The sequence below is a fragment of the Saimiri boliviensis genome, chromosome 3 (assembly GCF_048565385.1).
Source record: "Saimiri boliviensis isolate mSaiBol1 chromosome 3, mSaiBol1.pri, whole genome shotgun sequence".
NCBI lineage: Eukaryota > Metazoa > Chordata > Mammalia > Primates > Cebidae > Saimiri > Saimiri boliviensis.
Genome location: NC_133451.1, coordinates 76,179,350 through 76,196,403, shown reverse-complemented (window position 1 = coordinate 76,196,403; position 17,054 = coordinate 76,179,350). Strand labels below are relative to the sequence as shown.

At 38.9% G+C, this 17,054-nt stretch overlaps 1 protein-coding gene across 6 annotated transcripts in view; it reads left to right on the top strand.

Moving 5' to 3' along the window:
- The window catches only part of LIN54 (lin-54 DREAM MuvB core complex component), a 94,372-nt gene that overhangs the window by 18,075 nt on the left and 59,243 nt on the right, over positions 1-17,054 (top strand). For 3 of the 6 annotated variants that reach the window (XM_074396370.1, XM_074396369.1, XM_003923963.4), the window contains exons 2-3: positions 8,552-9,267; positions 14,034-14,157. In XM_074396370.1, coding sequence (XP_074252471.1) covers positions 8,584-9,267; positions 14,034-14,157 — 808 coding nt within the window. In that variant the 5' untranslated portion in view covers positions 8,552-8,583. The remainder of the gene's footprint in view (positions 1-8,551; positions 9,268-14,033; positions 14,158-17,054) is intronic. The other 3 variants (XM_039468569.2, XM_010334747.3, XM_074396371.1) reach the window with 2 other exon arrangements.

The window sequence follows — 17,054 nt, the reverse complement described above, 5'->3', positions numbered from 1 at the left end:
TCAAAAGCCGGGGATTATGGTGCATGTCTGTAGTTCCACCTACTTTTGGGGCTAAAACAGGAGGATTGCTTGAGCCTGGGAATTCAAAGCTTCGGTGAGCTGTGTTGACGCCACTGTGATGTGGTCATAGCTCGCTGCAGCTTCCAAGTCCTGGGCTTAAGGGAGTGTGAGCTAGAACTACAGGCAGGCCCTACCATGCCCGGCTAATTTTTATCTTTATTTTGTTGAGGTGGGGTCTTGATATGTTGTTCAGTCTGGTCTCAAACCCATGGCCACAAGTGAGCCATCTTAACCTCTCAAAGTGCTGACATTAAAGGTGTGAGCCAGCATGCCTGGTCCAAAAATGGTTCTTTGAAAAGGTTGATAGAATTGATCAATCTCTAGCTACTCAAGAATAAAAGGAGAGAAGATAATTTACCACTGTGAGGAATGAAGAGAGGACATTTCTACAGATCCTACAAACATTAAAATAGTATTACATGTAACTTTATGCTAATACATTTGGCAGCTTAGAGGAAATAGGCAAATTCCTTCAAAGACACAAACTATCAAATATCACAGGTTACTTGGGAAGAAAGATAATCTGAATAGCCCTACATCTGCTAAAGAAAGTGAACTTATAGTTAAAAAAACCTTCCCACAAGGAAGCTTTATATCTAGGCGGCTTTACAGGTGAATTTTGGCAAATATTTAAGGAAGAAATAGAAACAATTCTGTGCAAACTTTTCCTGAAAAATAAGAACAGAATCCAATTCATTTTATTAGGCTATCATTACGTCTAGGCAGACACTGAAAAGAAGACTCCAGATCAATATCCCTCATGAATATAGACAAAAATGCTTAACAAAATATTAGTAAAATATAATTCAGCGGCTGGGCATGGTAGCTCACACCTGCAATCCCAGCACTTTGGGAGGCTGAGGCAGGTGAATCACGAGGTCAGGAGATCGAGACCATCCTGGCTAACATGGCGAAACACAGTCTCTACTAAAAATACAAAAAATTAGCCAGGCATGGTAGCATACACCTGTAGTACTAGCTACTCAGGAGGCTGAGGCAGGAGAATTGCTTAAACCTGGGAGGCGGAGGTTACAGTGAGCCAAGATCACACACTCTAGCCTAAGCAACAGAGCAAGGCTCTATCTCAAAAAAAAAAAAAAAAAAAAAAAAAAAATTAACAGTGGCATCTTTTTTAAATTTAATTTTTAAAATTTTAACAGCAATATATGCAAATTATAAGATGTCATGATCAAGTGGGGTTTGAATCAGGAATGCAAAATTATGTAATAAATTAATTTACAGACTATTTACAGATGAAAAAAAGAAAAGCCACATGATTCTCTCACTAGTTGCAGAAAAAGCATATGATAGAATTAAACATCCTTTTGTGATTTTTTTTTTTTTTTAATGATTTTTGAAACGGAGTCTTGCTTTTGTTGCCAGGCACCAGGATGGAGTGCAGTGATACAATCTCAGCTCACTGCAATCTCCGCCTCCTGGGTTCAGGCAATTTTTCTGACTCAGCCTCTTGAGTAGCTGGGACTACAGACGCATGCCACCACGCCCAGCTAATTTTTTTGTATTTTTTAGTAGAGACGGGGTTTCACCATGTTGGCCAGGATGGTCTCGATCCCTTGACCTCGTTATCTGCCCGCCTCGGCCTCCCAAAGTGCTGGGATTACAGGCGTGAGCCACCGGGCCCAGCTCTTTTAATTGTTTTTTTAAAAAAATCTCATCAAATTGGGAAAGAGGTGTAAAGATTCTCAACCTGGTTAAGAAAATCTGTGGAAAACCTATAGCTAACAGATAAGATGAGGAACAGGGCAAGGGTATCTGCTGTCACCATTTTTAGTCGACATTTTACTAGAGATCCTAGCAAGTGTAGTAAGGGAAAAGAAATACAAGACATGCAGATTGGAAAGGGAGAAATACAGATGTTACAGACATTGATTGTATTTGTAGAAAATCTTAAGGAGTCTATATCGAAAAGCTATCAGAATTAATAAGTGGGTTTAGGCCAGGCACGGTGGCTCACACCTGTAATCCAGCACTTTGGGAGTCCGAGGTGGGTGGATCACTTGAGGTCAGGTGTTCAAGACCAACCTGGCCAGCATGGTGAAACCCTGTCTTTAAAAAAAAAAAAAAAAAAAAAAAGCGCCGGGCGCGGTGGCTCAAGCCTGTAATCCCAGCACTTTGGGAGGCCGAGGTGGGTGGATCACGAGGTCGAGAGATCGAGACCATCCCGGTCAACATGGTGAAACCCCGTCTCTACTAAAAATAGAAAAAGTTACTGGGCATGGTGGCACGTGCCTGTAATCCCAGCTACTCAGGAGGCTGAGGCTGGAGAATTGCCTGAACCCAGGAGGCGGAGGTTGCGGTGAGCCGAGATCGCGCCATTGCACTCCAACCTGGGTAACAAGACCGAAACTCCGTCTCAAAAAGAAAAAAAAGATGGGTTTAGCTAGGTTGTAGGATACATGAACAATATACAAAAATCAGTTTTATTTGTACGTACTTATAAACAATTGGAAAATGGAAAAATGCCATTTATAACAACTTAAAAAAATAGGAAATACTTATGGATAAATTTAACAAAATATGTATAAGACCTATACACTTCAAGTGCACAACATTGCTAAGATAAAGAAGATATAGTTATTTGGGAGACAATTCCCCATGGGTCATTTTTTATTTATTTTTATTTTTGTTTTTTCTTTGGCACCCAACATGGGGCATGAACCTTTTTTCTTTCTTAAGAGACAGGCTTTCACTGTGTTGCCCAGGCTGGAGTACAGTGGTGCACAACAGCCTTGAACTTCTGGCATCAAGAGATCCATCTCAACTTCCTGAATAGCCGTGACTACAGGTGCACCCGTTGCACCTGGCTTCTCCATGGGTCCTTGCATTTCTGTACCTCTTGACAGTGAGGCAGTGACAGCCCTTTGTTTCTAAATGATCTTTTCAAGGATATCTGTATAGCAAACAGCCTAGGATGATGTAGTCTTCCTTTGTAGATTTTGCTTATTGTCCAGTATAATAAAGATACTATCTCCCTCTGGGCAAAGAGCAGGTTTGCTTTAGCCTGCTGTGATGCAAACCTACTGCATGTGTGGCATCTACCTGGACCCCCCGCCGTGTCTTCCCTGTGGGACTTGGGGGATATGGAGAAACTGATAAACACATGATGCTCATGTTCCTTGCTGTACTGTGAGTCAAAACTCCTTTTGTTTATGATGCAGGACTGCTGTGTCTTCTGCCAGTATCCATGGAACAGTACTAGGCTACTTTATTAGCTTTCAGAGAGTAGGAAGTAAGTCTCAGACCCCTCATAGTTCTTGATAGTTTCAGCCATGGGGATGGGGTGCTGACAGAGGCATGGCATTCTGAAAGAGGAAGAATGAGGGCCTTTTGGTCTAGGTTAGGAGATATGAACATTCTCTCTGGCATGTGGTAGTGAATGGTCTCACCCGTGTGGTGGGCAAGGGCAGTGGGGGTGGGGAGAATAAAAGTCCTCCACTGTTCTACCCATTAATGAATAATTTAGAGGCTTAAGTGAGAGGTAGGATTGAAACATGCCACCTGAATGGTGCTTTGGTTGTTGTACACTCTCAGCTTCATGGCTCTGCTCTGCTGAAAGGCAATGTGACTATAGCTGCTGAGTTAAGGAGCCCTCAAAGCAGAACATAGAGTGTCCACAATGAAAATATAGAGCTTTAGGTGGATGGAAAACCTTAGAAGTTTGGTTGAGCTGCAAGGGTTAATGCTTGAAAGTGAAAGTAAATACAAGCTTTGTTTATTGCTGTAGAGCCAGTCTCCTTCTGTGGCCTGACCTCTCCCTCCTACTCTTTAACTTCAGGTGCTTTAAAGAGAAAGATTGGTTGGGTGATGTCTGTGTGTCCTTAAGGAGGACCAAAGGCCATACCCATATGCATCTAAATACACTGGAAGAACTTCAAGGAGAGGAAGGAGTCGAAGTTTTATGGTTCTGTTGGATATAGGAACTAAGTCATCATTCTATTCAAATTCAGCTCTTAGGGTTTGGGGAAGAAAGCCAGTGTGATATTGTCAGTGGAGCCCTTTGTTGTATATTGTTGCTGTGACTATCATTGCTGATGGATATTTGATGTTGATTTTTTTTTTTTTTTTTTTGAGGCAGAGTCTTGCTCTGTTGTCCAGGCTGTAGTGCAGTAGCATGATCTTGGCTCACTGCAACCTCTGCCTCCTGGGTTCAAGCAGTTCCCTGCCTCAGTCTTCTGAGTAGCTGAGATTATAGGCACACGCCACCATGCCTTGCTAATTTTCTATTTTTAGTAAAGACGGGGTTTCACCGTCTTGGCCAGGCTGGTCTTGAACTCCTGACCTCGTGATCCACCTGCCTCGGCCTCCCAAAGTGCTGGGATTATAGGCGTGAGCCACCATGCCCAGCCCTGATGTTGATACTTTTACATGCTTGTACCGTGCATGCCCGTAAGTGCCAGAGGGGATTCTTTGATCAGGAAGAGCCACATAAAGAAGTGCTAGTACTTTAAGGTCCCCAAACCCTAGTGATTCCTTTAAGATGTTGTAAATGACCAATGACTTTGCAGTATATGTGATGAATTCATCCAATTCATTAAACCCAGTATTTTTAAAAGAAAAAAAGATGACAGAGACTTTAACAGGAACTTGTCAAAGGAAGATGTATAGATAGACAATATGCACGTGAAAAGATACTCAAGTCGGCTGGGCGCAGTGGCCCATGCCTGTAATCCAGCATTTTGGGAGGCTGAGGCGGGTAGATTGCCTGAGGTCAGGAGTTTGAGAGCCGCCTGGCAAACATAGTGAAACCCTGTCTCACTTAAAAAAAAAAAAAAAAAAAAGCTGGACATGGTGGTGGGTGCCTGTAATCCCAGTTCCTAGGGAGACTGAGGCAGGAGAATTGCTTGAACCCAGGAGGTGAAGGTTGCTGTGAGCCGAGATTAAGCCACTACACTTCAGCCTGGGCAACAAAGCAAAACTCTGTCTCAAAAAAAAAAAGAGGCTCAAGTCATTAATCATCTGGGAATTGCAAATTAAAAACACAGTAATTGATTAGCAATGGCCTCAAAATAAAAAAACACACACAATGAGATATCACTTCACATACACTAGAATGCTAGAGTTAAAAACACCAAACAAGAGACTGACCTTACCAATTATTGGTGAGGCCACGGAGCAGCTGGAACTCTCAAACTTTGCTGGTGGGTGTATAAAACGGTACAGTTAAGTTGGGAAATAATTTAGCAGTTTCTTGCAAAATTAAAAATAAACTTACCATGTGATTCACCTAGAAGAAATTGTTGGATCTCCTTTTAGTTATGTACTCAAAAGAAATGAAAAACATATTTTCAGAAAAAAACCTTGAGCCTAAATCTTTATAGCAGTTTATAGCGAATTATTCATCATAGTTCCAAACAGGAAACAGTCCAGATGTCCATTAACAAATGAATGCATACAGAAATTGTGGTTGATTTATGCAATGGAATATTACTCAGTAGTAAAAAGGAATAGAGCTACTAATAAGTAAAACGATAGGGATAAATCTCAAAAGTATGCTGAGAGAAAAACTCATATAATTGCTTTATGTCATGAGTACATAATATTTGATTTATATGAAGTTCTGGAATGAGCAAAAAGACAAAACTAATCTTTAGTGACAGAACAGACCCACTTGTCAAAGACATTTATGTGGCCAATAACCATGAAAAAAAAGCTCAAATCATTGATCATCAGAGAAATGCAAATCAAAACCACAATGAGATACCCTCTCACACCACTCAGAATGGTGATTATTAAAAAATCAGGAAACAATAGATGCTGGCGAGATTGTGGAGAAATAGGAATGCCTTTTTTTTTTTTTTTTTTTTTTAGATGGAGTTTCACTCTTGTTACCCAGGCTGGAGTGCAATGGCACGATCTCGGCTCACCGCAACTTCCGCCTCCTGGGTTCAGGCAATTCTCCTGCCTCAGCCTCCTGAGTAGCTGGGATTACAGGCACGTGCCACCATGCCTAGCTAATTTTTTGTGTTTTTAGTAGAGATGGGGTTTCTCCATGTTGACCAGGATGGTCTCGATCTCTTGACTTCGTGATCCACCCGCCTCGGCCTCCCAAAGTGCTGGGATTACAGGCGTGAGCCACCGTGCCCGGCCAGGAATGCTTTTACACTGTTGGTGGGAATATAAATTTAGCTCAACTATTTTGGAAGACAGCATGGTGATTTCCAGGATCTAGAGCCAGAAATACCATTTGACTCAGCAATCCCATTACTGGGTATATACCCTAAGGAATATACATTGTTCTATAGAGACATATGCACAAGTATGTTTATTGTATCACTGTTTACAATAGCAAAGACATGAAACCAACCCAAATGCCCATCAATGATAGACTGGGTAAAGAAAATGTGGTACATATATACCATGGAATACTGTGCAGCCGTAAAAGCAAATGAGATCATGTCCTTTGTCGGGACATAAATGAAGCTGGAAACCATCATCCTCAGCAAACTAACACAGGAACAGAAAACCAAATACCACATGTTCTCACTCATAAGTGGGAGTTGAACAATGAGAACACATGGGCACAGAGAAGGGAGCAACACACACTATGGCCTGTTGGAGGGTGGAGTTGAGGGGAGAGAACTTAGAGAGGATGGATCAGTAGGTGCAACAAACCACCATGGCACTTGTATACCTGCATAACAAACCTGCATGTTCTTACAAAGAAAAAAAAGCAAACCTGCACTTTCTGTACATGTATTCCCCCTCACTTTTTTTTTTTTTTTTTTTTAGCAAAGTAGACTTTTTTTCCCTGTTTTTAAATACCAGTGGTAAAATTTAAGGCAATATAATTTTGATATTAAGATTATTAACTGTGAGAGCTTTAAAAAAATTTTTTTTTGAGACAGAGTCTCACTCTGTTGCTCAGGCTGACCTCAGGTGACCCACCCACCTTGGCCTCCCAAAGTGCTGGGATTACAGGCGTGAGCCACTGTGCCCAGCCAAGATTATTAACTGTGACATCTTAAAAACCATTCAGTAGCTATGTGATCTAGGCAAGTTAACCTTTCTAAATGGCTTCATCTATAAAACAGGGATAATGATGATTCCCATTATCTGAGTTGTTGTGAGGATAAATTATGTCATCACCGTTGTATAGTAATCGCTCAATAACAATGGTTTATTTTGGTGGTAGTGGTATTTGATAATGCTAATAGTCATAATTTGCCACTTGTGTGTTACTGTTAATTTTGAATGGGTAGTGTATTTTTATATTTAAAAAAAAGGGAAGAGAAGAAAGTTGCTGATTAGGTTCCTATGGATCTTTGATGTTCTCTAGACAATAGAATTGATTCCTTTATTGGAAGTTCTGCAGACCTTTGGCTAAAAGTACCACAGCTCGAAGTTTGTCATAATCTGCTTTATGATTATTACTTTTTTTCTTTATGGGGACTGGCTGTACATCTCTTAAATGGTTCCCTTTTTGACACTTCAAATGGCTGAGGATGGCTGGGTGTGGTGGCTCACGCCTGTGATCCCAACAGTTTGGGAGGCCGAAGCGGGCAGATCACCTGAGGTCAGGAGTTCCAGACCAGCCTGGCCAACATGGCAAAACCCTGTCTCTACTGAAAATACAAAAATTAGCTGGACGTGGTAGTGGGTGCCTATAATTCCAGCTACTCAGGAGCTGAGGTTGGAGAATTGCTTGAAGCCCAGAGGTGGAGGTTGCAGTGAGCCGAGATCATACCACTGCACTCCAGCCTAGGCAACAGAGTGAGACTCCATCTCGGTCAATCAATCAATAGGTAACTAAGTAATAAATGATTGAGAAAGGTTTGAGAATCTTCTTTCCAAATAAAAGTTTCCTTGGTATGAAGCTAATTGATCAAATGTGGACCACAAATGCCATTTTATCTGCAATTGCTGAGATGGATTATTCTAGAAATTCCTTTAACATTAATTCGGGTATATAATGGATTTTCAAAATGAGATTATACACTCGTATTAGGTCTTAGCTCATTGGAGATTTGAATATAATTTCCAATATATTAATATTTAAATCTTTACTTGTGCGAATCAGCAGTTTTCAAGTCTGTCAATGAGAGGAAAAAATAAAACTGGGAAGAATGGGTGACAACCCAAATTGGGAAGAACAGAAAACAACAACAACAAAAAAAAAACGCTGGGAAGAAAAAAGGTTAGATATATCAAAGATTACAGGGCATTGGAAAGGAGTCATGTGATTACGTGACTTAGTGTTGCCTGAGTGCGAGATACTTGTGGATTGAGACAGGACGAGTAAGAATAGTTGCTTCTAGTTTTGTATTCCATATGACTTATGTTACAGATTCTTGCAGGTTGAGGATGTGTTAACATGATTTAACCCAGATAAGCATCAGCAGGAATAGTCTTCATTCAATTATATATCAATTAAAAAAATTGTTATTTTTGCCATTTGCATTTTTCTTGAAATTTTTTTTTCTTACATCTTTGGAAACCTAGTAACTTGTTCATTTTTCAACTTTTATTACAGTGCCTGATCAACTTTCTAGCGGGAGAACGATCATGGAGGTGGTGCCAGCTGAGGTGAATAGTTTGCTTCCAGAGGAAATAATGGACACTGGTATAACTTTAGTGGATGATGATAGTATTGAGGCTGTTATTGTTTCATCCCCAATTCCCATGGAGACAGAACTGGAAGAAATTGTCAACATAAATTCTACTGGTGACTCTACAGCCACGCCCATTTCCACGGAACCAATCACAGTGTACAGTAACCACACTAACCAAGTTGCAGTGAATACCACAATTACTAAAGCAGATTCTAATACCGCAGTGAAACCAGCTTTTCCAAGTGGCCTTCAAAAACTTGGTGCTCAGACTCCTGTGACTATATCAGCCAATCAGATTATTTTAAACAAAGTATCACAGACATCTGATCTTAAACTTGGCAATCAGACCCTTAAACCAGATGGACAGAAGTTAATTTTAACAACTTTGGGCAAGTCTGGTTCACCAATTGTTTTAGCACTACCCCATAGCCAACTACCCCAGGCTCAGAAAGTTACAACTCAGGTCCAGTCAGGAGATGCTAAGTTACCACCGCAGCAAATTAAAGTAGTTACCATTGGAGGGAGGCCAGAGGTGAAACCTGTCATTGGTGTCTCAGCATTGACCCCAGGAAGTCAACTGATAAATACTACAACTCAGCCCTCTGTGTTACAGACCCAACAGTTAAAAACAGTACAGGTAAAAGAAAAAAGGGGGCTTACTAATTAAAATGCATGTTAAAAAAATTTAACTGGTTCATAGTTGTGTTTACAGGGTTACTAAATACATAGTTACTGAATTCTTTTGAATGTTGTTTTACATAATTGTGTGGGTTTTTTAAAGTTTGTTATGTCTAATCCTTATGAAAATTTTTACCAGATAACTTAGAGAGCAAACTTTATTTTGGTTAAATTCCAAATTAGTATATTTATAGCTTTTTAATCATTTTAAAATGCATTTTATTCTTAGCGGTAGTTTGATTACAAGGAGGTTTTGCTGGTATAAAGACGCCAGACTTGCTACTGGGCTATCAAAAATCATTTAGACAACATTTTTTTCTGTTAACATATGGCCAAGAGCAAGGAGAACTTTGTTGCTCTGAGAAACCCTCAGAGCCAGTATAGTGCATGTCAGCCAGCGTGTGCCTTTTATTTGGAGTTTACTGTTCACTGCCATTACTCAAGTTTGTAGTATGGAAAAGACAGTGACATGTGATGGAAGATAACACATAGGCTTTAGAGTTGAACCAACTGAGTTTGATTGGCCTCTATGTCATCTTACCAGTTATGGATAACTTTTGTAGGTTACTTATCTTTGATTTTTTGACTTTAGCTTAAGAATACTATTTGATCATGATGAAATGTATAGTATAATTCTCCAAATATTGAGGATGCTTCATAATGGTACCTATTAGTATGAACAGGACCCTAAGATAGACGGTTTCTACAATATATATTAAGTGATTTCCAGTTTATCATGCCCAAATAGGCTTTCTTAGGCACCACTACTCTTAGAAATGAATGGTCTACTTATGACCAGGCAACAAAAATGTATCCTCTGTGTGAAAGAGTTGTCTCTGAGAAAAAAGAAGGCATAAAAGTAACGGAAGTAGGAAGTTTTTGGGAAACTATACTCAGCTGATGTTAGGAGTAATGTTTTGGTTATTGTGTTGACAGTGGAATTAGAAACCACTTTTCATGGGCTTTGCATTTAAGAACTTTTTACGATCCCTTAAACCTTATAATTTGCCCTGTCCCCTTTGCCACTGTTAAATAGTTGGTGCTCTTCCTTGTTCATTATTATTTCTCACTTATTTATGACTTTCTTTTACTTCTTATTTTTGCCAAGAATCTCTTGGACGAGATATCCACCACCAAGCATCTTGTCCTCCGTTTTGAAGCTTGCTTGTATTGGTTTACCAAAGTTTATTTAACTTTGGCAATATGGATCATAATTCTGTTCAAAAGAAACTGATGCCAGGTGTGGTGGCTCATGCCCATAATCCCACCACTTCGGGAGGCCAAGGTGGGCAGATTCCTTGAGCCCAGGAGTTCGACACCAGTCTAGGCAACATAATGAAATGCTGTTTTTACCAAAAATACAAAAAATTATCCCAGCATGGTGGTGTGCACCTGTAGTCCCAGGTACTCTGGAGGCTGAGGTGAGAGGATTGCTTGAGAGCCAGGGAGATCTAGGCTGTTGTGAACTATTGTCACACCACTGCACCTCAGCCTGGGCTACAGCAAGACCCTATATCAAAAAAGAAAAGAAAAGAAAACTGGTAACATAAATTAGAATGCCATTTTTTTCATTTATGAGAGCAAGTTATATGTGCCATTTCAATGACCAGTGTACTTGTATCCATTAGTTCTCTACTTTAATTCCCTAAGTAAAAAGACATTAAAAACAAAGACTGGGGTCTAATTATTATAACTTTTTTATTGTTACTTTTCTGTTTTGTTTTGTTTTTGAGACAGGGTCTTGCTGTCACCCAGGCTAGAGTGCAGTGGTGGTGTGATCTTGGCTCACTGAAGCCTTCACCTTCCAGGCTCAAATGATCCTCCCATCTCCTTCTCAAGTAGCTGGGACTACAGATGCAGGCCATCACACCTGGCTAATTGTATTTTTTGTAGAGTGGGGCTTTGCCATGTTGCCCAAGCTGGTCTCAAACTCCTGAACGCAAGCAATTCACCCACCTTTGGCCTCTCAAAGTGCTGGAATTACAGGCACAAGCCACTGCACCTGACCTATTGTTACTTTTCTAAAACCTGATTCTATTTAATAAAAAAATTCTATTTAAAAAAATAATAATAATTAGATTTAGAATATTGTTCTACTTGTTCAGTCCCTTATTTTTAGGTGACTTATATCTTTCCAACTCAGAAGTAACCTACAAAGCTCTGAAGCACAAAAGAGAAGTTAAAAACTCTGCATCTATATTTTTCCTTTTTTGACACCAGAATATTTGGTTTAGTATTACAGAAAGTATATTATTTTCTTCTGTTTTGTTTTTTCCCCTCTATGTAGTTGTCACTGTTGTCTTAAGTTTAATCAGAGTATTGAGACTATTAGGGTATAGACAGCGGGCAAGGGTGGAAGATGGAGGCCATCTTGAAAAATGAAGAAAAGAAGTGACCTTTGAAGCCAGAGGCAGTAACAGAGGTATAATTATATGTAATAACAGATATGTAAACACTTTCCCATGTTTCCTGTACATAGTATATAAAAGTAGTAAATAACTAGCAGTCCGGGACAACATAATTCCTTACTAGCTCCTGAATCTATCCAACACAATACCAAAAATTAATTGTATATATTATTTGACGACATATTTGGCTACCTTATTTGTACTTATTTTTTTCCTTTTTGTCTTAATCTGCTGATTCTATAAACTTGTTAAAGTGATCTTTCATGCTTCGTTTTATTTCGTAAGTAATTTTGTTCCAGGTTACTTTAGAATTCATAGTGTAAAAAAATCATAGTTCCTTAATGGAACCAAAAGTTATTATTTTCAGCAACACTGAAGAAACCACAAGGGCAAGATGAGATTGTCTATTTGAATAATTAATATGCTTTTGGTTATACTGTTTATATTTTTTTCTCACTGATAAGTATTCATATACTGATGATTGTGAAAAATCAGTTTAAAATAGGGAAGTACTTTAAGCCCATAACTGGTATAGCTAAGGTTATTTTTTGCTAATATGGCTTTCTAAGAATGTCAATACTTCTACCTCTTGAGAGTGTTAATGTTTTATATATATAGGTATAATTTTGACTGTGTTTAGGGTTTTAGGTCTAAACATATTTGGAAAGTTTATATCTCCCTAAATTTCATTAACTTTCTATATATAGTATATAATGATGGATTTATTTGATTATGTCATAGTTGTGCAAGCTGGGTGTTTTAAAATACAATAACGGGTGTTTTTTTAAAAAGTGATTTGTATTTTACATATAGTTCATTTTGTCAGTAATATATTCTGAAGGAAAAAATGTAATATATTATGAGTATAAGATGTGTTAGTTTAATTTATAATTCAAGCACAGAAAGCTAATATTTATCTAATTCTATGATCTATTATAGCTTGCGGTGTATTTCTCTTATTCAAGTTGCTGATATTTATTCATTTGAGTCACTATTTCCAATAATAAGTGGTACTTTTATGGTCTCAATTTTCATTGCCAGAAGATATAATTAATATTTAATGTTCTTCACACTCTAAAATTCTTTGATTTTTATCCTAGGTAAATTTATTCTTTTAACTTTTAGAAGAAGTTGTGTCTTTGTGCTTGGTAATAATTGTGATATAAAAAATTGGCAACTCTACCCTCCTTGACTTGTGGAGAATTTAAATTCAGGTCAACAGTGTGCCAGTATATAACTTGAGATTGGAGATGAATTAAATATAAAGTTTATCTTCAAGGAATTTAAAATATAGTAAACAGTTGCTGTAGCCCAGAGGTTTGAGGCTGCAGTGAACTATGATTGCACCATTGCACTCCAGCCTGAGTGATGAGATAAGACCTCATCTTTTTTTTTTTTTTTTTGAGAGACAGAGTCTCACTTACTCTGTCACCCAGGCTGGTGTGTAGTCGTGCAACCTCTGCCTCCCAGGTTCAAGTGATTCTCTTGCCTCAGCCTCCTGAGTAGCTAGGATTATAGGCATTTGCCACCACATCTGGCTCATTTTTGTATTTTTGTAGAGACGGGCTTTCACCATGTTGGCCAGGGTGGTCTTGAACTCCTGACCTCAAGTGATTCACCTGCCTTAGCCTCCCGAAGTGCTGGGATTATAGGCGTGAGCTACTGTACCTGGCCAAGACCCCATCTTTAAAAGAAGAAAAGTATAGCAAGTAGTAGTTTAGTAAATAATATTTCAGAGCTGTTGTCTTTATACTAGTTTTTGTTCTACCAAATTTTTCTCTTTTGTACCCCAAGGCTTTAACTTGTTCAGTTCTCCCTTTATCTACTCCTGCTATTTAGATCTAAAGTTGAAAATCTAGTTATAAACCTATCTTTAATGTGTGTTTATTTATATTTTGCATCCAAGGGCCAATGTAATTGTATATATAGGTGGCTTCGTCATTCACACTATACTTTTACTTACTCTATCTTTTTATTATTGAATAATTTGTTATTTTGAAAAAGAATATTACTATGCCGTGGTTTTATCATTAAGCATTATTATTAATCTTGTTTTCATCATATGCATATATACGAGACATAAAAATAAGGAGTTGTAATGAAATGCAAAAGTGTTACATATGGGATTAAGGATGTGACTGTATCAATATTTTGATGAATGTCTGCAGTTTAAGTGTTTTTAACATTAATATTAATGTAGATATATTCTGTGAAGTCAGTTTTACATGTACTACTTTGTATAAATCATTGGTATAATTTTTATTTAATAGGTGTTTTATAGAAACAGATGGTCTTCATAGTTATTTATATGTTTCAGATTGCTAAGAAGCCTCGAACGCCAACCTCTGGTCCAGTAATCACGAAGCTGATCTTTGCAAAACCAATTAATAGTAAAGCAGTTACAGGACAGACAACTCAAGTTTCACCACCAGTCATTGCAGGTTATATTTCTTTATAGTTTATTAAGCTATATTTTATCATCCTTTTAGATTTTAAAAGGCTGTTCTGCCAACTTAAAATGTTTTAGTGTAACAGGTATAGCTTATTATTATAAACCAGACTAGTTATAAGAAATGTTACACTTGTTAAAACAGTGCTTCAAGCAAAATGCCTTATCTGAAAATTAGTTCATTACTTCAGTTTCCTTAAGTTTTGGTAGAAATTTACCATGATACTAACAAAGTCTCAAACTGCAGTAATACTAGCTAATATTTATATAGTGTTCACTGTGTGCCAGGCACCATTCTTAGCCGTTTACATATGGTGACTATATCATTCTCCAGCAATCCTATGAGGTAGGTACCAATTACATACCCATTTTGCCAGTGTGGAAATGGAGCACTCAGCTAGTAAATGGCTGAGCTGGAATTTGAACCCAAGCAATTTGTCTCTGGAGCACATGTGCTAAGTTTAATAAATTTAAATTAATATACATAAGAGTATATTATTTCATGGTTTCTGTTTGAATTTTTTGTTTCAGTATTTTAGTATACTCTATGTGGAATTCTCTGTGAACAGAAAATTGTCTCAATGATAGTAACTACTTAAGTGATAACAGAATTGTAGCTATATTACTTTTACTAGAACACTCCTTAGTGTGGCCCAGTTCTCTTTTATTTTATACTTTAAAATTTGTCATCACCAATCACTATATCACCTCAGAAATCTTGACTTCAAGTGTTCCATTCTCTTTATTCTTTTAGTTTACTTGCCTTTCTACTCCAAATTCAGCAACTGACTTTGAAATTTCTGATCCATTGATTCTTCCACTTTCTTTCTTTTTTTTTTTTTTTTTGAGACGGAGTTTCACTCTTGTTACCCAGGCTGGAGTGCAATGGCACGATCTCGGCTCACCGCAACCTCCGCCTCCTGGGTTCAGGCAATTCTCCTGCCTCAGCCTCCTGAGTAGCTGGGATTACAGGCATGCGCCACCATGCCCAGCTAATTTTTTGTATTTTTAGTAGAGACGGGGTTTCACCATGTTGACCAGGATGGTCTCGATCTCTTGACCTCGTGATCCACCCGCCTCAGCCTCCCAAAGTGCTGGGATTACAGGCTTGAGCCACCGCGCCTGGCCGATTCTTCCACTTTCTTAATAATCATTCCTTTCCTGTTCTCGAATTCTTCCTTCCTCAAGATGAAGTCCATGACCTGTGCTATTGCTCTCTTGTAAACACCGTTAATTCTCTTTTCCCTCTTTCTCTAATGGCTCGGCTAAGTCCAACCCTCCTTTTCCTTGTTTGGCAAGTAGCTCATGCTTCTTAGAGAATATCACACAGCCATAGTGATTAGTCTTTAATTCAGAGCCATACTAAATGACTCTTTCACTAGTTGTAGGATCATTTCTAATTTCCACTGTGCTAAAGGTTTATATGAAAGCACCTCTGGATAGTAAACTTTTGACTAGAGACTTTCAAATCCTAATTATCCACCTCTAGACTGTGTATTCTTTTGTGTGTGTGTGTGTGTGTGTGTGTGTGTGTGTGTGTGTGTGTGATATGGAGTCTTGCTCTGTTACTCAGGCTGGAGTGCAGTGGTGCAGTCTCGGCTCACTGCAGCCTCCCGGGTTCAAATGATTCTCTTGCCTCAACTTCCTGAGTAGCTAAGATTACAGGCGCACGCCACCATACCTGACTAAGTTTTGTATTTTTAATAGAGACAGGGTTTCGCCATGTTGGTCTGGCTGGTCTAGAACTCCTGACCTCATGATTGATGTGCCCGCCTTAGCCTCCCACAGTGCTGGGATTACAGATGTGAGCAGCTGTGCCTGGCTGACATTGTATTCTTGAAGAGGGTACCCAAATATTAACTGATCATTTCTAGCATGCATATTAAATTATCTGTCCAATAAATTTACAACATAGCGGTGGGCAACTCTGAAGTCAATGGCAGTGATTTGTCATTTTCCTGAGGCTTTCATTTGCATGTAGAGAGGCTTCTCATTTTAGCTAATGAGAGAAGGGATGGAAAAATTGTAATGTGAAAGCAGTATTAGGTGAGTGACTATTCTCTTTCTCTTGGTGCTCAGTAGAGATTTGTGACAGTATAGGAAGCTGATGTCTTCAGAGCTTTCATGGGAGGCAGCTATGGCCCTAGAGAAGATTGGAAAGGGTTTGGGTTTGGAGCTGGTTTAGGAAGTGGGCTGCAATTAGCTACAAGTGAGCAAGGCTTGCAAGTATTGATGAAAAAGAAAACACCAATCCTCTTGGAGATTTTGTGTAGACAGGAGGGCTTAACCAGGAGTGTTTTAGTGGGATGTTCTTTACTGTTTTGAGTTTGAGAGAGTCCCTGAAAATTTTCAGTTAATGGGAATGTGGAGGTATGGATAGTATGGTAAATAACTATGGTGTTTGCAGAAGTGTCTGAATGAATTTTTTTTTTTAAAGACAGTTTCACTTTTGTTGCCCAGGCTGCAGTGCAATGGCACAGTCTCGGCTCACCGCAACCTCCACTTCCTGGGTTCAAGTGATTCTTCCGCTTCAGCCTCCCAAGTAGCTGGGATTACAGGCTTGCCCCACCACACCCAGCTAATTTTGTGTTTTTAGTGTAGACAGGGTTTCTCCGTGTTGGTCAGGCTGGTCTCGAACTCCCAGCGTCAGGTGATCCTCCCACTTCAGCCTCCCAAAGTGCTGGGATTACAGGCATCAACCACTCTTGTAAATGTCACTGCTTGGTCTTTGGGTTGTTTATAATGTGTTGCAGACTAATTGTAACTTTACCTTTTAATTGCACACAGACTTAGTAGCCCTACCAGAATACGTAGAGATATACTTCTGTTAAATTTTACTAGCACTGTTGGGATTAAGTTCAGTTTGGAGGGATAATTTCTACTTGCAAC